At 41.4% G+C, this 24562-nt stretch overlaps 1 protein-coding gene across 4 annotated transcripts in view; it reads right to left on the bottom strand.

Annotated features, from left to right (window-relative positions):
* LOC115178134 (transmembrane channel-like protein 5) overlaps nt 1–24284 on the bottom strand; it is a 30076-nt gene extending 5792 nt beyond the window's left edge. Inside the window, exons 1-16 of one of the 4 annotated variants that reach the window (XM_029739169.1) lie at nt 23917–24284; nt 23134–23319; nt 21571–21827; nt 17647–17724; nt 15365–15481; nt 14972–15074; nt 12794–12875; nt 12109–12369; nt 11770–11918; nt 5002–5146; nt 4191–4343; nt 3459–3634; nt 2943–3018; nt 1718–1815; nt 1435–1530; nt 103–1084 (exon numbers count right to left, since the gene is read on the bottom strand). In XM_029739169.1, coding sequence (XP_029595029.1) covers nt 103–1084; nt 1435–1530; nt 1718–1815; nt 2943–3018; nt 3459–3634; nt 4191–4343; nt 5002–5146; nt 11770–11918; nt 12109–12369; nt 12794–12875; nt 14972–15074; nt 15365–15481; nt 17647–17724; nt 21571–21827; nt 23134–23210 — 2850 coding nt within the window. In that variant the 5' untranslated portion in view covers nt 23211–23319; nt 23917–24284. Of the gene's footprint in view, nt 1–102; nt 1085–1434; nt 1531–1717; nt 1816–2942; nt 3019–3458; nt 3635–4190; nt 4344–5001; nt 5147–11769; nt 11919–12108; nt 12370–12793; nt 12876–14971; nt 15075–15364; nt 15482–17646; nt 17725–21570; nt 21828–23133; nt 23896–23916 lie in introns of those variants that run through there. The other 3 variants (XM_029739167.1, XM_029739170.1, XM_029739168.1) reach the window with 3 other exon arrangements.
* Between the last annotated feature and the right edge of the window lie 278 nt (nt 24285–24562).

The raw sequence follows: 24562 nt of genomic DNA, 5'->3' as shown, positions 1-24562 counted from the left end.
TAGGTAGAAGAACCATACTGAACAGGTTACCTTCTTTAGGTAGAAGAACCCTACTGAACAGGTTACCTTCTTTAGGTAGAAGAACCCTACTGAACAGATTACCTTCTTTAGGTAGAAGAACCATACTGAACAGGTTACCTTCTTTAGGTAGAAGAACCATACTGAACAGGTTACCTTCTTTAGGTAGAAGAACCATACTGAACAGGTTACCTTCTTTAGGTAGAAGAACCCTACTGAACAGGTTACCTTCTTTAGGTAGAAGAACCATACTGAACAGGTTACCTTCTTTAGGTAGAAGAACCATACTGAACAGGTTACCTTCTTTAGGTAGAAGAACCATACTGAACAGGTTACCTTATTTAGGTAGAAGAACCATACTGAACAGGTTACCTTCTTTAGGTAGAAGAACCCTACTGAACAGGTTACCTTCTTTAGGTAGAAGAACCATACTGAACAGGTTACCTTCTTTAGGTAGAAGAACCATACTGAACAGGTTACCTTCTTTAGGTAGAAGAACCCTACTGAACAGGTTACCTTCTTTAGGTAGAAGAACCCTACTGAACAGGTTACCTTCTTTAGGTAGAAGAACCATACTGAACAGGTTACCTTCTTTAGGTAGAAGAACCCTACTGAACAGGTTACCTTCTTTAGGTAGAAGAACCATACTGAACAGGTTACCTTCTTTAGGTAGAAGAACCATACTGAACAGGTTACCTTATTTAGGTAGATGAAGAACCATACTGAACAGGTTACCTTCTTTAGGTAGAAGAACCCTACTGAACAGGTTACCTTCTTTAGGTAGAAGAACCATACTGAACAGGTTACCTTCTTTAGGTAGAAGAACCATACTGAACAGGTTACCTTCTTTAGGTAGAAGAACCATACTGAACAGGTTACCTTCTTTAGGTAGAAGAACCATACTGAACAGGTTACCTTTTTTAGGTAGAAGAACCATACTGAACAGGTTACCTTATTTAGGTAGATGAAGAACCATACTGAACAGGTTACCTTCTTTAGGTAGAAGAGGATGAAGAACTTGATTATCTGTATCACTGGGAGGAGGGGAGAGAAGTAGATTCCGATCCTGCAGACAGAAAAACATGCTTATAAGAATTGTCCATGTCTCATCCACAGTACTGTGTTATGTTTTACTATGAAAGTAGATGGAGCTATAGATGAACAGAGATTAGAGTCGAGGACAGCACAGTTCAGTACAGTAGAGTACATTAGAGCACAGTACATTAGAGTACATTAGAGCACAGTACAGTAGAGTACAGTAGAGTAGAATACATTAGAGCAAAGTATAGTAGAGTACAGTAGAGCACAGTACAGTAGAGTACAGTACAGTAGAGTACAGTACAGTACAGTAGAGTACAGTACAGTAGAGTACAGTACAGTACAGTAGAGTACAGTGTAATGAAATAACGTCAGTACCATGCAAGGGTCTGTGCATAGATCAGGTCAAGGACATTCCTGGCAACGTCAAACTCTGGAACTCCCAGGCTCTGTATGCATTTAGTCCCAATGACACTGGTGGAGAAAAGAAGAAAGGAGTTACAGAAGAGCATTTTTCAATGAACCCTTATGTGATGCCTCATTGAAACTTTCCCTCAAAACAGAAAGATGAGTTACAATATAGAATTCTACTGCATACTGTAGCATTTTTAGCTTTACGGGAACACGTTATGGGAAAATGTGTTTTGAAAATGCCACTCACTTGCTCAAGAACTCTCCAAAGAAGGATCCTAACATTATGAAGAGGAAGTCCACAATAACCAATCTGTACAAGGCTTGTCCTACGATGGACTCCCAGCACTAAGACAAACGATTGTAATCAAAGTGGTGAATGAACATATAGTAGATATTAATGACAATCAAAAACATTTTTGAAAGCATGCATGTGATTTGGTTCAACTTTTTTGGGATGGGGGCAGCATTCGGAATTTTGGATGAAAAGCGTGCCCAAAGTAAACTGCCTGCTACCTGCTACTCAGGCCCAGAAGCTAGGATATGCATATAATTGGTAGATTTGGATAGAAAACACTCTAACGTTTCCAAACTGTTAAAATAATGTCTGTGAGTATAACAGACCTGAAATGGCAGGCGAAAAAAACCTGAGGAAACTCCATCCAGGAAGTGCTATTATTTTGAAATTGGTGTTTTCCATTGAAAGCCTATCCACCATTTAAAGGGATAAGACCCAGATTCCGTTCCCTATGGCTTCCACTAGCTGTGAACAATGTCTTTAGACATTGTTTGAGGCCTTTATTCTGAAAAATGAGGGAGAATGAGCAGTTTCAATGAGAGGCCAGTGGAAATTCCCCAACCTGTTTGGTGCGCAATCCCGAGAGCGTGACTTTCGTGGTTTATCTTTTATATTGACGACGCTATTGTCCGGTTGAAATATGATCAAATATTTAGGCTAAAAACAACCTGAGGATTGATTATAAACATCGTTTGACATGTTTCTACGAACTTTACGGATACTATTTGGAATTTTCGTCTGCATCTTGTGACCGCATTTGAGCCATTGGATTACTGAACAAAATGCGCCAACAAAATGGAGGTTTTTGGATATAAAGAGGAACTTTATCGAACAAAACGAACATTTATTGTGTAATTGGGAGTCTTCTGAGTGCAACCATATGAAGATTATCAAAGGTAAGTGATTAATTTTATTGCTATTTCTGACTTTCGTGACTAGTCTACTTGGCTGGTAACTGTATGTAATGTTTTGTCCGCTGAGCGCTGTCCTCAGATAATCCCATGGTTTGCTTTCGCCGTAAAGCCTTTTTGAAATCTGACACGGTGGCTGGATTAACAACAAGTTCAGCTTTATTTTGATGTATTGCACTTGTGATTTCATGAAAGTTAAATATTTATAGTAATTTAATTTGAATTTGGCGCTCTGCAATTTCACCGGAAGTTTTAAAAGAACTTACTGAAAATGTATCGGCCACATCCTTCATCCAGTAGTAGCAGAGAATACCCAGAATGGACATCTTGAGAATGACATTTCTAAAAAGGAAAAAGGCATTCAAAACAGCATTGAAAACATCAGTCTTCTAAAACATTGTACAGTTTATGACCTTTGTTTTTTCCTGATATTTTAAGCATATTTAGAATTTACGCATTACTGTAATATTTCATTCATCCATAGCTTTAAATTGATCACTGAGCAAATAGTTTTGATCAATCGATTTCAATATACAGTACCAGTCAAAAGTTTGGACACACCTACTCATTCCAGGGTTTTTCTTTATTTTTTACTATTTTCTACATTGTACAATAACAGTGAAGACATCAAAACTATGAAATAACACATATGGAATCATGTGGTAACCAACAAAAGTGTTAAATCAAAATATATAAAATATATAATAAAGAAAAACCCTTGAATGAGTAGGTGTATCTAAACTTTTTTCTATTTTTAAATGTGTTTTGTATCCATCTCTAACCTGACTATGATGGCATAGACCTGCATGCGAGGGTTGGAGTAGTGTTCTATCTTTTTGAACAGAGAGTAGAAGAGAGGGATGACCAGATTGATCAGGGACACCACAAAGGGGAGGAGGAGAGTAGCGGCCTCCTCCAGGAGAGAGCCGGAAGCTTGGTCCGCTGACTGCTTCGTCCGCTGGAAAGATACCATAGTAGGTCAGTTTGTTCTGATCTAAGGACAGGTGTTTCCCCTGTTTTTAACTGACTTGCCTAGTTAAATGAAGGTTAAATTGAAAAAAAGATATAATAATAATAATTTGGTGGAAGTGTAGCAATGATGTCCCACTAACACCATTATAAAGACCACACCCTGTACTGCCAGGAAAGTAGTATTGTATTGATTTTATATGATTCAGATATGCTCAGGTACACACAGACTTTATGACACACTTTGAATTACTGTACACAAGGGTATGTCTTATACCATGGTCATCGACACTGGTCCTGGAGCTACACAGTGTGCAGGCATTTGTTTTAGCCCAGCACTAACACACCTGATTCAACTAATCACCACCTGGTCTTCATCATACTTAGATGGATCAGGGTCAGCTGATCCCGGGATCATACATTAACAACACAAGCTTTATAAGGTAGCAAAGTGCCATCGTGTCACAACGTTTATGTAAGATCTCCCTTGGGACTTCCTCAATGGGACTTCCTGGTTATATAAAAGTTAATAAAATGTACCATACCGATTTGTCATATTGACACAGGAAGTAGACACTGGCGCCACAGCCCAAGGCCATGCCCGTGGAGAGGAGCCAGGTACCCAGGAAGACCCCGTAGTGCTTCAGCCTCTCTGTCAGAGGTAGCAGGGCCACCTGGACCTTTTCTGATAAGGACTCCTGGAGGGGAATGGAAACATTATTTCAAAGTTATTTCACAGTTGGTTATCTGAGAGAGATCCTATTTGGGCCCCCTAACAAGTCAGAGTGCAGAGTATTCTATGTATGGAAGAGCAGATAAGTACTGAGTCACAAGTACTGGACATTTATCTAGTCTTGCAAATGTGGGATTTGTTCAGCGATATTACATTCTTTCTTGTAACAAAGCTACAGTAATGATATGGCCACGAGGTCAACAAAGCTACAGTAATAATATAGCCATAAGGTCAACAAAGCTACAGTAATGATATGGCCATGAGGTCAACAAAGCTACAGTAATAATATAGCCATAAGGTCAACAAAGCTACAGTAATGATATGGCCATGAGGTCAACAAAGCTACAGTAATGATATGGTAATGAAGTCAGCAAAGCTACAGTAATGATATGGCCATGAGGTCAACAAAGCTACAGTAATGATATGGCCATGAGGTCAACAAAGCTACAGTAATGATATGACCATGAGGTCAACAAAGCTACAGTAATGAGATGGCAATGAAGTCAACAAAGCTAAAGTAATAGTTTATCAAAAACAGTGACATTAGTCGCTTGTAAAAGCCTAATAACTGGCCAGCTCACACAAGATTTGGTTCTGGTTTCCAAGATTACAGTGAAAGTGACCTTGAGTTGAATGCGCAGATTGTTCTTGCGCTGTCGTACGGCTCTCTCGTTAGTCACACTGAAGTCCCAGCTACACAGAAGCTGCCAGGCTCCACCCAAGCCTGAGTCTGCAAGGACATACTTCTTCCTGAACGAGCTGGCCATGCTGCAGAGAGAGAGAGGGAGGAGGTCAACAATCCACAAAAGTGGAGACAAATTTGACCCCAATAACTACCGTGGGATATGAGTCAACAGCAACCTTGGGAAAATCCTTATGATTAACAGCAGACTCGTACATTTCCTCAGTGAAAACAATGTACTGAGCAAATGTCAAATTGGCTTTTTACCAAATTATCATACAACAGACCACGTATTCACCCTGCACACCCTAATTGACAAACAAACAAACCAAAACAAAGGAAAAGTCTTCTCATGCTTTGTTGATTGAAAAAAGCCTTTGACTCAATGTGGCAGGAGGGTCTGCTACACAAATTGATGGAAAGTAGTGTTGGGGGAAAAACACAAGACATTATAAAATCCATGTACACAAACAGTGCGTGCGGTGAAATTGGCAAAAAAACACACACATTTCTTTCTACAGGGCCGTGGGGTGAGACAGGAATGCAGCTTAAGCCCCTCCGTCTTCAACATATATATCAACAAATTGGCGAGGGCACTAGAACAGTCCGCAGCACCCTACTAGAATCTGAAGTAAAATGTCTACTGTTTGCTGATGATCTGGTGCTTCTGTCACCAACCAAAGAGGGCCTTCAGCAGCACATAGATCTTCTGCACAGATTCAGCTAGACCTTGGCCCTGACAGTAAATCTCAATAAGACCAAAATAAGGGTGTTCCAAAAATGGTCCAGTCGCCAGGACCACAAATACAAATTCCATCTAGACACTGTTGCCCTTGAGCACACAATAATGCATGAAGAATTCTACAACCACCTAAAAGGAAGCAATTCCCATACCTTCCATAACAAAGCCATCACCTACTGAGAGATGAAACTGGAGAAGAGTCCCCTATGCAAGCTGGTCCTGGGGCTCTATTCACAAACACAAACAGACCCCACAGAGCCCCAGGACAGTAACACAATTAGACCCAACCAAATCATGAGAAAACAAAAAGATAATTACTTGACATATTGGAAAAAATGCAAGATTTGTGACCTGTTGCCACAAGAAAAGGGAAACCAGTGAAAAAGAAACACCATTCTAAATACAACCCATATTTATGTTTATTTATTTTCCCTTTTGTACATTAACATCGCTACAACACTGTATATAGGCATAATATGACATTTGAAATGTCTTTATTCTTTTGGATCTTATGTGAGTAATATTTACTTTAATTTGTATTGTTTATTTCCCTTTTGTTTATCATCTATTTCACTTGCTTTGGCAATGTTAACATGTGTTTCCCATGCCAATAAAGCCATGAATTTGAATTGAGAGCGAGCGAGCGAGACAGACAGACAGACAGACAGACAGACAGAGAGAGCGAGACAGACAGACAGACAGACAGACAGAGAGACTGATCACCCCAATCCACAAAAGTGGTGACAAATTTGACCCCAATAACTACCGTGGGATATGTGTTAACAGCAACCTTGGGAAAATCCTCCGCATTATCATTAACAGCAGACTCGTACACTTGTAAATACAACTCATATTTTATTTATTATTATGTTTATTTATTTCCCTTTTGTACTTTTTTTATTTCACCTTTATTTAACCAGGTAGGCTAGTTGAGAACAAGTTCTCATTTGCAACTGCGACCTGGCCAAGATAAAGCGTAGCAATTCGACAAATACAACAACACAGAGTTACACATGGAATAAACAAAGCATACAGTCAATAATACAGTAGAACAAAAGAAAACAAAAAGTCTATATACAAGTTCTGGCCTGGTTTAGATCTTATCTGTCGGAAAGATATCAGTTTGTCTCTGTGAATGGTTCGTCCTCTGACAAATCAATTGTAAATTTCGGTGTTCCTCAAGGTTCCGTTCTAGGACCACTATTGTTTTCACTATATATTTTACCTCTTGGGGATGTTATTCGAAAACATAATGTTAAATTTCACTGCTATGCGGACGACACACAGCTGTACATTTCAATGAAACATGGTGAAGCCCCAAAATTGCCCTCGCTAGAAGCCTGTGTTTCAGACATAAGGAAGTGGATGGCTGCAAATTTTCTACTTTTAAACTCGGACAAAACAGAGATGCTTGTCCTAGGTCCCAAGAAACAAAGAGATCTTCTGTTGAATCTGACAATTAATCTGGATGGTTGTACAGTCGTCTCAAATAAAACTGTGAAGGACCTCGGCGTTACTCTGGACCCTGATCTCTCTTTTGAAGAACATATCAAGACTGCTTCAAGGACAGCTTTTTTCCATCTACGTAACATTGCAAAAATCAGAAACTTTCTGTCCAAAAATGACGCAGAAAAATTAATCCATGCTTTTGTTACTTCTAGGCTCGACTACTGCAATGCTCTACTTTCCGGCTACCCGGATAAAGCACTAAACAAACTTCAGTTAGTGCTAAATACGGCTGCTAGAATCCTGACTAGAACCAAAAAATGTGATCATATTACTCCAGTGCTAGCCTCCCTACACTGGCTTCCTGTTAAGGCAAGGGCTGATTTCAAGGTTTTACTGCTAACCTACAAAGCATTACATGGGCTTGCTCCTACCTATCTTTCCGATTTGGTCCTGCCGTACATACCTACACGTACGCTACGGTCACAAGACGCAGGCCTCCTAATTGTCCCTAGAATTTCTAAGCAAACGGCTGGAGGTAGGGCTTTCTCCTATAGAGCTCCATTTTTATGGAATGGTCTGCCTACCCATGTGAGAGACGCAGACTCAGTCTCAACCTTTAAGTCTTTACTGAAGACTTATCTCTTCAGTAGGTCCTATGATTAAGTATAGTCTGGCCCAGGAGTGGGAAGGTGAACGGAAAGGCTGGAGCAACGAACCGCCCTTGCTGTCTCTGCCTTGTCGGTTCCCCTCTTCCCACTGGGATTCTCTGCCTCTAACCCTTTTACAGGGGCTGAGTCACTGACTTACTGGTGTTCTTCCATGCCGTCCATGGGAGGGGTGCGTCACTTGAGTAGGTTGAGCCACTGACGTGGTCTTCCTGTCTGGGTTGGCGCCCCCCCTTGGGTTGTGCCGTGGCGGAGATCTTTGTGGGCTATACTCGGCCTTGTCTTCGGACGGTAAGTTGGTGGTTGTAGATATCCCTCTAGTGGTGTGGGGGCTGTGCTTTGGCAAAGTGGGTGGGGTTATATCCTGCCTGTTTGGCCCTGTCCGGGGGTATCATCGGATGGGGCCACAGTGTCTTCTGATCCCTCCTGTCTCAGCCTCCAGTATTTATGCTTCAGTAGTTTATGTGTCGGGGGGCTAGGGTCAGTCTGTTACATCTGGAGTATTCTCTTGTCTTATCCGGTGTCCTGTGTGAATGTAAATATGCTCTCTCTAATTCTCTCTTCTCTCTTTCTTTCTTTCTCTCGGAGGACCTGAGCCCTAGGACCATGCCTCAGGACTACCTGGCATGATGACTCCTTGCTGTCCCCAGTCCACCTGGCCATGCTGCTGCTCCAGTTTCAACTGTTCTGCCTGCGGCTACGGAACCCTGACCTGTTTCACCGGACGTGCTTGTTGCACCCTCGACAATTACTATGATTATTATTATTTGACCATGCTGGTCATTTACGAACATTTTAACATCTTGACCATGTTCTGTTATAATATCCACCCGGCACAGCCAGAAGAGGACTGGCCACCCCTCATAGCCTGGTCCCTCTCTAGGTTTCTTCCTAGGTTTTTGGCCTTTCTCAGGAGTTTTTCCTAGGGAGTTTTTCCCAGCCACCGTGCTTCTTTCACATGCATTGCTTGCTGTTTGGGGTTTTAGGCTGGTTTCTGTACAGCACTTTGAGATTTCAGCTGATGTACGAAGGGCTATATAAATAAATTTGATTGGATATATACAGTGAGTGCAAATGAGGTAAGTTAAGGCAATAAATAGGCCATGGTGGCGAAGTAATTACAATATAGCAATTAAACACTTGAATGGTAGATGTGCAGAAGATGAATGTGCAAGTAGAGATACTGGGGTGCAAAGGAGCAAGATAAATAAATAAATACAGTATGAGGATGAGATAGGTAGATAGATGGGCTGTTTACAGATGGGCTATGTACAGGTGCAGTGATCTGTGAGCTGCTCTGACAGCTGGTGCTTAAAGCTAGTGAGGGAGATATGAGTCTCCAGCTTCAGAGATTTTTGCAGTTCGTTCCAGTCATTGGCAGCAGAAAACTGGAAGGAAAGGCGGCCAAAGGAGGAATTGGCTTTGGGGGTGACCAGTGAGATATACCTGCTGGAGCGCGTGCTACGAGTGGGTGCTGCTATGGTGACCAGTGAGCTGAGATAAGGCGGGGCTTTACCTAGCAGAGACTTGTAGATAACCTGTAGCCAGTGGGTTTGGCGACGAGTATGAAGCGAGGGCCAACCAACGAGAGCGTACAGGTCGCAATGGTGGGTAGTGTATGGGGCTTTGGTGACAAAACGAATGGCACTGTGATAGACTGCATCCAGTTTGGTGAGTAGAGTGTTGGAGGCTATTTTATAGATGACATCACCGAAGTCGAGGATCGGTAGGATGGTCAGTTTTACGAGGGTGTGTTTGGCAGCATGAGTGAAGGATGCTTTGTTGCGATATAGGAAGCCGATTCTAGATTTAATGTTGAATTGAGATGCTTAATGTGAGTCTGGAAGGAGAGTTTACAGTCTAACCAGACACCCAGGTATTTGTAGTTGTCCACGTATTCTAAGTCAGAGCCGTCCAGAGTAGTGATGCTGGACGGGCGAGCAGGTGCGGGCAGTGATCGATTGAATAGCATGCATTTAGTTTTACTTGCGTTTAAGAGCAGTTGGAGGCCACGGAAGGAGAGTTGTATGGCATTGAAGCTCGTCTGGAGGTTAGTTAACACAGTGTCCAAAGAGGGGCCAGAAGTATACAGAATGGTGTCGTCTGCGTCGAGGTGGATCAGAGAATCACCAGCAGCAAGAACAACATCATTGATGTATACAGAGAAGAGAGTTGGCCTGAGAATTGAACCCTGTGACACACCCGTAGAGACTGCCAGAGGTCCGGACAACAGGCCCTCCGATTTGACACACTGAACTCTATCAGAGAAGTAGTTGGTAAACCAGGCGAGGCAGTCATTTGAGAAACCAAGGCTGTCGAGTCTGCCAATAAGAATGTGGTGATTGACAGAGTCGAAAGCCTTGGCCAGGTCGATGAATACGGCTGCACAGTAATGTCTCTTATCGATGGCGGTTATGATGTCGTTTAGGACCTTGAGCGTGGCTGAGGTGCACCCATGACCAACTCTGAAACCAGATTGCATAGCGGAGAAGGTACGGTGGGATTCGAAATGGTCGGTAATCTGTTTGTTAACTTGGCTTTCAAAGACAGGGTAGGATAGATATAGGTCTGTAGCAGTTTGGGTCTAGAGTGTCACCCCCTTTGAAGAGGGGGATGACCGCGGCAGCTTTCCAATCTTTGGGAATCTCAGACGATACGAAAAAGAGGTTGAACAGGCTAGTAATAGGGGTTGCAACAATTTTGGCAGATACTTTTAGAAAGAGAGGGTCCAAATTGTCTAGCCCGGCTGATTTGTATGGGTCCAGAGTTTGCAGCTCTTTCAGAACATCAGCTATCTGGATTTGGGTGAAGGAGAAATGGTGGGGGCTTTGGCGGGTTGCTGTGGAGGGTGCCGGGCAGTTGACCGGGGTAGGGGTAGCCAGGTGGAAAGCATGGCCAGCCGTAGAGAAATGCTTACTGAAATTCTCAATTATAGTGGATTTATCGGTGGTAACAGTGTTTCCTAGCCTCAGAGCAGTGGGCAGCTGGGAGGAGGTGCTCTTATTCTCCATGGACTTTACAGTGTCCCAGAACTTTTTGAGTCAGTACTACAGGATGCAAATTTCTGTTTGAAAAAGCTAGCCTTAGCTTTTCTAACTGCCTGTGTATACTGGTTCCTAACTTCCCTGAAAAGTTGCATATCACAGGGGCTATTTGATGCTAAGGCAGAACGCCACAGGATGTTTTTGTGCTGGTCAAGGGCAGACAGGTCTGGAGTGAATCAAGGACTATATCTATTCCTAGTTCTACATTTTTTGAGTGGGGCATGCTTATTTAAGATGGTGAGGAAGGCCCTTTTAGCCAGGCATCATCTACTGACGAGATGAGGTCAATGTCATTCCAGGATACCCCGGCCAGGTCGATTAGAAAGGCCTGCTTGCAGAAGTGTTTAACCATTTTTAACCATTTGCACATCGTTACAACACTGTATATATATATTTTTTTATTGTTTATTTCACTTTTGTATATTATCTACTTCACTTGCTTTGGCAATGTTAACATATGTTTCCCATGCCAATAAAGCCCCTTGAATTGAATTGAGAGAGACAGAGAGAAAGAGAGAGAACAGGGGTCACTTTACTGCACTATTACAACATGAAGGAAAGGTTAAATAAATATCATGAAGGTATGATGTGAATGTCATGGCATTGGTGATTTGATTGACATCATAAATGTGAGATCAACTGTCTTTGATAAATGATTTACTGGCACTTGAAACCAATGAAGAAGCACATGGAAACCAAACTATGCACGACATAAATGACAGTCCAAAGCAGAGTTAATAGTGGTCAATACAATGTTACTGTTACATGATCACTGTGGACTATGCTGTGCAGTCCCATCCCATACTGACCTGTAGATGAGGGCGGCTCCACACAACACCATGTAGGCTGCTATGGTGAGGAAGTAGGCCAGCTGCATGTTGTACTCAGGCCAGCCCCCTGTTCCTTGTGTTTTATTACTGTAGGCGCCATAATACATCACTGTGTGGCTGAAATAACCCTGTGGGGAAAATAGATACATCAAAATAAAACATTTTTTATCACACAGTAACTGTTCACTGTATGCTGACTTTACAGTACGGGGTGTAGTATAACAAATATGTTGATCAAGTTAGTAGTGTATGCTGCTATGGAATGATTCATTCAAAAGCCTCTACTAGAAGTAGCGTGAATAGTAAACAACAACAAACCGCTCCGGTCAGTATCTCTAGGCCTTTGAAGCTGACCCCAGTGGGGATGTCTGGTGTGGGGTGATAGATGAGCTGCGGGATGGTGATGAAACCAAAGTTGACCAGGAAGGAGAAGATGTTGAACATCAGCAGCCATTTTAGGAACTTGAAGTAGGAGAGGACCCCCGTGCCAAATTTACCACCGACCTCCTTCATGGTACCCCGCCACAGTTCCAGGGTCTGCCTGGCTAAAGTCATGTTAGCACCGCACCTGCGGAAAGCCTGCGAGGGAAGACTGGTCTGAGAACAGTGGTGGGGGTCTTGTATGTCACAAATGCACTGTCATAGATTTCATAGCACAGTTGTCATAGAATAGGTATAATTGTCAATAGAGGATGTGGATGATGGAACAGTAATAATGTTCAATGTAAGTAGAAAGTTATTGTATTGTAGCCGGCATGGTGGCAGTCTGTTTCTGCTTTTGCCAATGTTCAAGTGTCGCTGAATGTAGAGACAGAATGTCACCCTGGCAAATTGTATTACTCATAAAAGGCATAATGATTTAGTGATAGCCAACCACAGGAAGTGTTGCACTTTGCCATAGTCTAATAGGGCACTGCTTGTGCAGTACAAGGACACACAGGAAGTAAAGTTGGGCATCAGGACAGGAGGACACACAAAGATGTCAGAGAGTCAAACTGCTCACCAGTGAGACAGACGTCGAGCAGTCTGAAAAGCAGTTCAGTTGCCGGGACTTTTTGAATGATTTCAACGCCAATACTTGGCCCCTAGGAGATATGAGATCAAACAAACATAAAGATTACAGTCTGATACAGTTATGTAGCATATGATAATAACATACGCACATCACAGCGTTATCTCTTCATAAAATATATGACCTGTCAAAAGTTGCACAGTGCTCTTGGCTGGCTGTGTGGCTGTAAACTTTGGACTTGGCCGATGCGATGCGCTTATGGTAAACACTTCTTCCTTACCCGCATACTGCAAGAAGGTGTGTGTGTGTGTGTGTGTGTGTGTGTGTGTCTGTGTGTGTGTGTCTGTGTGTGTGACTATTCTCCCCAATGATCTTGCAAGCATTGCAAGCCTACATAACTGCACACTCAATGCCCTACCTACCCTTGTACATAGTATTTATTTTACTACCCCTGGTAATAAGTTCATCTTTCCATAGTAAAACTGAAAGAAAACAGGCACCTTTTGACCTATGACAGTGACATGACAACTATACAGTTGAAGTCGGAAGTTTACATACACCTTAGCCAAATACATTTAAACTCAGTTTCTCACAATTCCTGACATTTAATCCTAGTAAAGATTCCCTGTTTTATGTCCGTTAGGATCACCACTTTATTTTAAGAATGTGAAATGTCAGAATAATTGTAGAGAGAATGATTCATTTCAGATTTGATTTGTTTCATCACATTCCCAGTGGGTCAGAAGTTTACATACACTCAATTAGTATTTGGTAGCATTGCCTTTAAATTGTTTAACTTGGGTCAAACATTTTGGGTAGCCTTCCACAAGCTTCCCACAATAAGTTGGGTAAATTTTGTCCCATTCCTCCTGACAGAGCTGGTGTAACGGAGTCAGGTTTGTAGGCCTCCTTGCTCACACACGCTTTTTTAGTTCTGCCCACACATTTTCTATAGGATTGAGGTCAGGTCTTTGAGATGGCCACTCCAATACCTTGACTTTGTTGTCCTTAAGCCATTTTGCCACAACTTTGGAAGTATGCTTGGGGTCATTGTCCATTTGGAAGACCCATTTGTGACCAAGCTTTAACTTCCTGACTGATGTCTTGAGATGTTGCTTCAATATATCCACATACATTTCCATCCTCATGATGCCATCTATTTTGTGAAGTGCACCAGTCCCTCCTGCAGCAAAGCACCCCCACAACATGATGCTGCCACCCCCATGCTTCACGGTTGGGATGGTGTTCTTCGGCTTGCAAACCCCCCCCCTTTTAACTCCAAACATAACGATGGTCATTATGACCAAACAGTTCAATTTTTGTTTCATCAGACCAGAGGACATTTCTCAAAAAAGTAAGATCTTTGTCCCCATGTGCAGTTGCAAACCGTTGTCTTGCTTTTCTATGGCGGGTTTGGAGCAGTGTCTTCTTCCTTGCTGAGCAGCCTTTCAGGTTATGTCGATATAGGACTCGTTTCACTGTGGATATAGATACTTTTGTACCTGTTTCCTCCAGCATCTTCACAAGGTCCTTTGCTGTTGTTCTGGGATTGATTTGCATTTTTCGCACCAAAGTACGTTCATCTCTAGGAGACAGAACGCTTCTCATTCCTGAGCGGTATGACGGCTGCGTGGTCCCATGGTGTTTATACGTGCGTACTATTGTTTGTACAGATGAACGTGGTACCTTCAGGAGTTTGAAAATTGCTCCCAAGGATGAACTAGACTCGTAGAGGTCTACAATTGTTTTTCTGAGGTCTTGGCTGATTTCTTTTGATTTTTCCATGATGTCAAGTAAAGAGGCATTGAGTTTCAAGGTAGGCCTTGAAATTCATCCATAGGTACACCTCCAATTGACTCAAATGATGTCAATTAGCCTATCAGAAGCTTCTAAAGCCATGACATCTTTTTCTGGAATTGTCCAAGCTGTTTAAAGGCACAGTCAACTTAGTGTATGTAAACTTCTGACCCACTAGAATTGCGATACAGTGAATTATAAGTGAAATAATCTGTCTGCAAACAACTGTTGGAAAAATTACTTGTGTCATGCACAGTAGATGTCTGACTTGCTAAAACTATAGTTTGCTAACAAGAAATTTGTGGAGTGGTTGAAAAACGAGTTTTAATGAGTCCAACCTAAGTGGATGTAAACTTCCGACTTCAACTGTACCTGATGTGTTTCTTGTCATCAAAGCTCATAGGGAGGTCTCGGATGGCCTTGATTCTGTCCCTCGTTGACATAGCAACCAGCTCTTTGACCAAGATCTGTTCCTCTGTTGGACAAAGACATGATAAGACAGATCTGTGAGGTTATTAATCATAGTATGCCTTTAAAATCAGAGTTGTAATATAATATAAAAAAAACGTCTTATACTTCAATCAGTGAGTGTATCCAGAATATGACTTGGATAACATTGTCCTGAACTGATTGAAAAGAGAAACATCATATTTCTACAAGGAGAATGGACAGGCATTCTTAACAGTTGTTGTGCCCATAGGAATACAATTCTAGTAATTTAATTTCTATGACTGTTCCCTAGGCTCTCCATTCTTCATCCCTCACCATTTTCCATCTCATTCCTGATGTCATCCTCAGAAAGGCCCAGATTGCCCAGAGCAGCCTCTCCTACAGGGAATAGACTCATCTTCCTCGACCCCCTGAACCTCATCGAAACATGACCTGGGAGACATGAGGACATCTAATTAAACACAGCTGACAGCCTAGCTATTACTGAGGAATTATGAGCTTAATAATGTGTGTTGAACAAATAGAAAGCCATCCATCATAGGCTTACTCGCAGCACTAACAATACAGAGGATATATAATATGTTAAGCTAATAGAAAGTACTACACATTCTATTTATTCATTTCAGATCATGTCCACCCATTCACTTGGCAAACACAATTCATTCCCATAATTACAGTGCAGACAAGTGAACATACAAAGAACGGAATGCACATACAACTTACAATATATCATGGTTTATTGGTTCACGCACTGACATGGTCCTTGATTGCACAAGGAAGTGGTTTTAGGTGGCTTGAAAGGGGAGACCCCGCAATCAAATTGCATGGGTGTATCGTGAGTCAATATTTACACTGTGCAAATAAGTGTTAGCTGCTGATGATCAACTTTGATTAAACCAAATCGAGGTTGTTAAAAAAAGGTTTCCAATAGGTTGTCCCCATAGCAGAACCCTTTTTGGTTGCAGGTAGAACCCCTTTGGTTCCATGTAGAACCTTTTAGGTTCTAGATAGCATATTTTTTTTCTAAGAGTGTACTATATTTCACATCCTTTTGACAAACGCAGTAGCATGACTAGCTGACAATGAAAAAACACTGTAGATTACACACTCTAATACAAACGAACCTCTTTAGAGTGTGAAATTGTTTCCCCAAGCCTTATCTGTCCCATTAGAGTTAGCCATTATAACCATGCTAACCGAGTAACGCTGCTACACCTGTGACATATTGTGTGTCTTTGTTAAGGCTAAATCATTGAGAAAGTATAAAAGGCTAAAGAGGCAAACACTCTACAGATGTCGGAACTTAATTTGATCACCCTGTTTCAGGAGAACTTTCCTGTAAAACCTGTAGTGCATTTGAGGTTTTAAAAAGACTAATTTCCACTTTGAAATTTCAGACAAATGTATCAAACCCTAAGAAAATGTCCATTAATTATAATCCACATTATAATTCACATTTCCTACTGCTGCAAGATCATTTTCCTGCTATAGCAAACTGGCTCAAATTAAGATACTACATCTGTACATTTCTTGGTTAGTTTTTTTTTCTTTTTTTCCCCACCTTTATTTAACCAGGTAGGCCAGTTGAAAACAAGTTCTCATTTACAACTGCAACCTGGCCAAGATAAAGCAAAGTAGTGCGACACAAACAACAACATAGGATATGGGATAAACAAACGTGCAGTCAATAACACAATAGAAAAGTCTATATACAATGTGTGCAAATGTAGTAAGATTAGGGAGGTAAGGCAATAAATAGGCCAAAGTGGCAAAATAATTACAATTTAGCAATTAAACACTGGAATGATAGATGTGCAGAAGATGAATGTGCAAGTAGAGGTACTGGGGTGCAAAGGAGCAAAAAAAATATAACAATATGGGGATGAGGTAGTTGGGTGGGCTATTGACAGATGAGCTATGTACAGGTGCAGTGATCGGTAAGCTGCTCTGACAGCTGATGCTTAAAGTTAGTGAGGGAGATATAAGACTCCAGCTTCAGTGATTTTTGCAATTCGTTCCAGTCACTGGCAGCAGAGAACTGGAATGAAAGGCGGCCAAACGAGGAGTTGGCTATGGGGATGTCCATAGCAAACACCTAATCATCAGTCCTCGTGATGAGACCATATTACCTGGATTGTGTTCATTAGGCAACAAATGGAAGAAAACAGACTGAAACAGGGAGGGACTACCTGGACTTGTCCAAAAAGAAACGCTCATTGTAACGTTTCGTTGTAAAACGTTTTGCTACGTTTTGCCCTAATCAATACAGCCCTGTAAATTGTTAGCACCATAGTTTCCCGGGATGGTATTTTTCTGCCAACTTCCTTGTGCTGCCTGTCGTCTACCTTTGGGTAATGTTTTATTAGACATTGGATCGTCATAAATTATCTTAAAACCTCTTAAGGATCTGACCCTTTTTTTCAATGTTTGCCTAAAATGACATACCCAAATCTAACTGCCTGTAGCAAGGATAGTGCAACAACTAACCTCAAAGGTTCTTATGATCAAAGGGACCAACTGAAAGCTAAAGAAGTAAAGTAAGGAAGTAAATAGAGAGTAATCTACTGTATGTGCTTTAGAAGTGGTTTGAACAGTACCTGCAGTCGCAGATGGAAGTCGTACAGGAGGCGTTGTGTCATAATGCGTTGCCTGGTCGATCTGGTACCCGCTGTGATCTGAACATCATGGAGAACAGAACACTAGACTCATTAATTGCATCCACCTAATTTTCGAACGTTGCTATGGGCGCAGCCAAACAATGGAAGTGATGGATTCGATTTCTGCTTTACTTACCTAGTGCAGCGTGCATGTGGCAATTTTGCTAAAGTAAATTGTTTGAAGGAGTCAATTTGTAGAGTATAAAAGTCAAGTAAACAAGTGTAAGTGTAATTGTATATGTATTTCATTCAAGTTCTCAAACGTTAGCTAGACCTACTAGTAGTTAAGTTGTGATAATTACGTGAATTGTGTTGTGTGTGAGATAAAGGCCTCCACAAAGCCTATAACGATAACTATAACGATAAACTATAGACTACATAACTATAAAATGTTGGTGAGCATCCACACTAGAGGAACGTCTATCGTTTATTGTTCTGCAGTCCTGCACCTGTCAATCAACTGATCAACGAATTCTACTGCACACTGCCTATTAAGAAGGTGGTAACACAAGACCATTCATGAGGTCTCTAACACACAGATACTGGTTCAGACCAGTGCTTTCAGGGTGTGTCCATTGTCATAGTGACAACTGCAAATAATACTTCAATGTACATCTAGGCCAAATTAAAACTAATATAGTAGCTCCTATTTAAATGTAGCGGTTGAACTACAAACGCCGAGCCTGCAGATATTTTACAGCATCTCATTGCCTCGTTGCTCAAGTGGTTTGCAAGTGATTTCCATTTTTCTAATGGTTGTCAATTCCTTTGTGTCTTATTTTTCACTGTGCTCATCTAGGCTATGTCCTGTACAACTATTTGCAATGCATCAGTGCAACAATGTTATAATCATAACAGGCCAAACGTGATCAGTCACACCAACACACTTTCTCTCCTCAACTCTTCACAAAATGGATTGTCTATGCTGTAGGCCTGTTTTACATTCAGCAATTAGTAAAAGCAAGCCTGCTTCTTTCCCTGAATAGGCTATTAGGCTTTGTAAAATAAAGAAAAGTATAAAAAGAAATGTCCTATCGCTTTTGTAGCCTATAGCTTTCCTGGGATTTCACCAGAAGAGGAATCGCCTATTGCAGAGAGGCTAAGAGGCTTGTTATAGCCTGTTGCGCACGGGAACAGCTGGAAAAGAGAGGCTAGTGATGTGTAGCTGAAGTAAGAAGCTAAATATTAGCTAGTTATTAGGCCATGCATTAGCTAAATATTAGAGCTATAGTCTAAATATTTACCTGTCAAAGTCCGTTACAAGATTATGAAATGGTCCTCCAGGCTGCGCTCTGTGGTTCACCGGCACGCAAAGTGCCATTATTGATTAGGCATAGGACTACGTTTTTAGACAATACATTATTGTACCTGGGCTACAACAACACAGTGCAACGAGGAATGTATTATTGTTATGAAGTGAGCACACAAGTATTGTCCATAGGCTGTAAACTGCAGTGATGTGATTTGAATAAGTAGGTTAAAGAAGAAAGGTCGAAATAAGGGTCCAAAAAGCTTTTGTACTCTGTCTTTTCCTGGGACTCCTCAAGATTTAAGAGGAATAGCTATCAGTAGAGAGGCCAGGTGCGTAATTGCACAACAGAACAAAGACGGACAGGCTCGAGATGTAGCCTAAAGTAGAAGTGTATGCATATTAGGCAATTATTTATAAGCTCAATGTTAGGCTTAATACTGTAGTGAATATATTAAGTCAATTTACACAGCAAAATAAAAAAAAAGTTAATCAGATAACGAAATCATAGGTGGCTCTACACTATGTGGGCTCCCGAGCTGCGCTGAGTGCGCTCGCTCCCAGTCCCCGGGTTTGCAGCTGGAAAAGCTACCATATGTTAAAGTTTTTTAGGGACAATAAATGTATCCTACCTAGGCTACCACAACACAATGTAATGAAGAATGTTATTTATTGTTTTCAAGTGAGTACAAAACTGTGGTCTAGCCTGTAAACTGCAGTGAATAGCCTATGCCATTTGAAAAAACGCTCAAAAGCCTGGCGTTTTGAATACATCCCGGTAGCCTGCCTGATTGGGCAATCATTTGAATCAGTTATGTTTTTTTCTCTCTGCAGTTTAGTCTACATGGTCCAGGCACATAAGGCAAGTAATATGTTGTATTTTGTCAGGATGTTTCGCTATCAGAAACATGCCAATTGCAAGGATTTTTAGTGGAGCACATATGAATTATGATAAAGCATGACCGCGGAGGAAGTTGTATCACAGGAGGTTGGTGGTACCTTAATTGGGGAGGACAGGCTCATGGTACTGGCTGGAGAGGAATTAGTGGAATGGTATCAAATACATCAACATATGGTTTAATGCCATTCCCAATGGTGGAACAAGCTCCCTCACGATGCCAGGACAGCGGAGTCAATCACCACCTTCCTGAGACACCTGAAACCCCACCTCTTTAAGGAATACCTCTACCCCCCCCCCCCCCCCCCCAAAAAAAGAAAAAGATATAGATGTACTATTGTAAAGTGGAAGTGGTTGTTCCACTGGATATCATAAGGTGAATGCACCAATTTGTAAGTCGCTCTGGATAAGAGCGTCTGCTAAATAACGTAAATGTAATTCCAATCGCTCCATTCCAGCCATTATCATGAGCCATCCTCCCCTCAGCAGCCTCCACTGATGTTGTATCAATAGTTTGAGCGTTTGGCTTCCGTGTTTTAAAAGCGTTTGAAAAGTAGGTGGATATGGTACCTATAACAACATTGAAAACACAAACAGACATAACCAAACAGACAGCAGGAAGTAATAGAAGATATTCAAAGTCACTTAGCAACACAGAACCTGAAGACCAGCCACACTGAAATACTACTCCATTCCCAACCTGGACTCAGGGGTAGACTTAACATAGTAAAGTAAATCCAGACACTCCTATTAGTACGATATGTTACGTTTCATATGGTACTGTATGTATTCATTTGTGGATGTCCATCCATTTCATATGATATATTACGAATGACAATTCATATGATATGTTACAAATTGCAATTCAAACAATATGTTACGAATTGGCAAAGCATATTGTAACGACCCTGGGTTTATAAGAGCGGATATGCTTGTGCTTGGCCGGTGAGCGCGTTCCTGTAAGACGTAGAGTCTCAAGCTAGCGCGAGGACGCGCTCTTTGAAAGGAGGGAGTAGTGTAACGACCCTGGGTTTATAAGCGCGGATATCGACTCTGACGCTTGGGCATGCTTTTGCGGCACAGTCGATAGCGCGCTGGACTTCGGGCTAGAAGGTTGAGCGTTCGAGACCTGCTCCCTGCTGTTTCATTACAATATGATATGTTACGAATTCCAATTTGTTGTGGCTAACGTTAGCTAGGTGGCTAAGTGGCTAATGCTAACATTAGCTAGGTGGCTAATGTTAGCTAGGCTAGGGGTTTGGGGTTAAGGTTAGGGTTAAGGTCAGGGTTAAGGTTTGAAGGAAGTTGCTATCTAGCACTAGCACAATTGCTAACTAGCGTAAGCGCTATTGCTACTAAGCATTGGCTCGCGAAACTACCTCAAACTTCCTTCATACTGGACTTATGTAAACATACTAAACGTAACATATCATACTAATTTGAGTGTCACGGATATATATTTACTATGTTACGTCTAGTCTATGCAACCAGGCTGCCATTCTAACAAAATCATGGCCACACTATCCTCTCAGAACCCGGAACCAAATCTTGGGAGGAGAGACTACCCTTACTACAGCACAAGGGATCATATTTCACTGATCTGTTTACAATACAATCTCCCATCAGAAAACGTGTGTACTGCCATTACATCGGTGTGTGGCTGTACATTACTTGTTTCTATTGTCTAATTAATCAATTCAATCAAACATCGACTTACTGAGGTCATGCTGCTGCCATCGTGGGCTCTCCGACCGGGGAGGAAGGAGACCCATGGGAATGCTGTCTCTGCCCCTCCAGCTCCCCTCCTGCCACCCGTCCCAGGGCACTCTCTCCTGGGCATCGTCGTAGCTGGACTGGACCCCTCCTGGGAGCTGCTGAAGGTCGGACCTGCCCCTCTCCCCCCCGGCTCCATCATCCCTGGGGTAGGGGTTACCATGGGGGTTACTGTGATGGGATTGGGATTTCCTGGAAGGACTGGAGAGAAGGACGGAGGAGATAACATTACTGGTGGGTTGTTGTTTAAACCCTGCATCGGTCAGTCCAACGCCTTAACCATTATACTCATAAGGTTGTTGATGGTGTTCTAAAGATCATGCTACAATATTATTATAGACATATGACATCTGTCATAGACAATATATCACATCCTGACCATAGAGAGGTCGTATTTTTCTATGGTAGAGTAGGTCAGGGCGTGACTGGGGGGTTTTGTCTAGTTTATTTATTTCTATGTTTGGTTCTAGTTTCTTTTTTCTATGTTGGGGTTTTGTCTAGTTAAAATGTTCTATGTTGTGTTCTAGGTTCTTTTTTCTATGTTGGTTTTTGTCTAGTTTACATTTTCTATGTTGTGTTCTAGGTTCTTTTTTCTAGGTTGGGGTTTTTGTCTAGTTTAAATTTTCTATGTTGTGTTCTAGGTTCTTTTTTCTAGGTTGAGGTTTTGTCTAGTTTAAATTTTCTATGTTGTGTTCTAGGTTCTTTTTTCTAGGTTGGGGTTTTCGTATGATTCCCAATTAGAGGCAGCTGGTCATCGTTGTCTCTAATTGGGGATCATATTTAAGTTGTTGTTTTTCCCACTAGTGTTTGTGGGAGATTATTCTGAGTTAGTGCATGTAGCACCTCTTCGTCACGGTTTGTTGTTTGGTTTATTGTATGTCTTGCATAGTTTCACATTATAATAAAATATGTGGAATGATATTCATGCTGCGCCTTGGTCCGTTCATACACACACTCGTGAGACAATAATGTTTTTTTCTGAGGCGCTATAAAGTGAGACTCTTATAAGACATACCATTACTTTGGTCACACCACTGAAGGTTCATGACTGTCTCTAGTACTTAGCACAACATTCACTTAAAATGACAACAAACTCCTTGTACTGTAACACAACCTTCAACACACAAAGGAGGAGAATTGGACCACTTTGACAGTATTCATTTTAGGGATAGTTTCCTGCTACAATATGTGATGGCACAGGCATTCTAAAAAATCTGACATCAATTGAGAGATTAGAGATGTGACCAAGCACAATGATGGTTTACATTTAAAAATACAGAACAAAAGATCCTCTCAGAATTATCTTCTAATACTGGACAATTAAGTTTTACTTCACTTCTCATATTTGTGTTATTTGTGCCCTCTCCCCCAAAATGTATTTAAGAGCTGTCATTCAACATTTCATTCAGGCCCTCTACCCATTACCCAGAGGTTTGATTAACTGTACCCAGTTAAAGCAGAATTATAAACATCCAAACAACACAATCGTACAAGTTGACACACATACCTCCTATCTATCTCCAGGGTGTCACTGTCATGATAGGCAGGGTTGTTATATTCTCCAGTGTTGTTGTAGTGTGACATAGGGATCCTTGGCTTGATCTTCTTCTATAGTGGTTAACCCGGCGGTGGTTTCTGTCTGTCCCTCTCTTCTTTAGTCCCCTGGAGGTCTGAAAGGTCCTCCTACTGTATTCTCAGTAAAACAATTAGTGAGAATCAGCTTGCCATTACAAAAATGAGAACCGGAAACGAGACATAAACGTGCCATTAGCAACAAGACCCCCTTGGGTATAAAGAAGGGGAAAATACAAGACTTCTGAGATCATTCCTCGATGCTATTCCCATCTTCCTTTCACAAATAAAGCTGTGCTATCTAATACACATCACATGTTTTGGATTGAATGGCTGTCTTCAGTCAGTTATTTAACTCCCCTGTCCTATCCCTGTGTATATCATTACTTATTAACACAGGGATATGGTTTCTGTCTTGCCATGGTCTGTGCCTCAGTGCTGCCCTATGGCAGTAAAGTAGGCAATGTAGAAGTAACACATTTCCAGAGCAACAAAGTCTGGAAAGAGATCTGACTAACAAATATGTTGACATGGTAGTTTATTGTGGGAAAAACACGTAGAAGTCATATGTGACAGTGAATCTTTGTGTTGTCAAATTAAGAGAAATATAACCATGTTTCAAATAATAATAGTATACACTGCTGTTGGATAAAGTAACAATTTAAACCTGTTGTATCAAACAATTGTTTAAAATAATAAATCCACAGAGTGTAATTACCTGGTTAATGTGCTGCTTATTCAGGGAAATCTGCTGTCTGCTTGAACAGATGTTGCAGTCCGAGGCTGTCTCCTTTTTCCTTATAATCCAGGTTTGAAGTATCAACTGTGGTAGCTAGAGCGCAGCTCTGAGATATCTACCTTTGTTGAATTTTATCACTGTGTGTCCGTCAGACTACCCGGAACTGTGCACTTGAAATAAAGGTAAAAGTCCCGGGGTTCTGAATGCCATATGCAAATCGAATAGGCTGCTATGGTTGGCATAATGACAAGTATTTCCAAATGATTCCGATAGGACGTAAAAATTAATTGGCATAATAAGATATGGGACGGCCAAGGGCTCAACTGTGTTATTACGAATGACTGCATGTGCAGTGTGCAATAGGATAGGGAATTGCGATGAAGAGCCATAATGATTAATAACTTTTGTCTTCGACTCTCCATTTAAAACACAATGTCAAACAAAATGTTGAATTCTGTGAATAACAGCATAATAACCAATTAAATTGTTATTTGAACATTTTTATGATTTCATATTAAAATAATATTACCCCATTTTAAGCGTTAATAATAATTGATGCTCCATCATTTAAAATGTTTATGGTGGTGGCATTTGAGGACAGTAGAGCGCGCCAAATGTTGATATA

Source organism: Salmo trutta, chromosome 38 (genome assembly GCF_901001165.1).
Source record: "Salmo trutta chromosome 38, fSalTru1.1, whole genome shotgun sequence".
NCBI classification, from domain to species: Eukaryota; Metazoa; Chordata; class Actinopteri; order Salmoniformes; family Salmonidae; genus Salmo; species Salmo trutta.
Note: the sequence above shows the minus strand (reverse complement) of the source record. Positions and strands in the feature narration are given on the sequence as shown.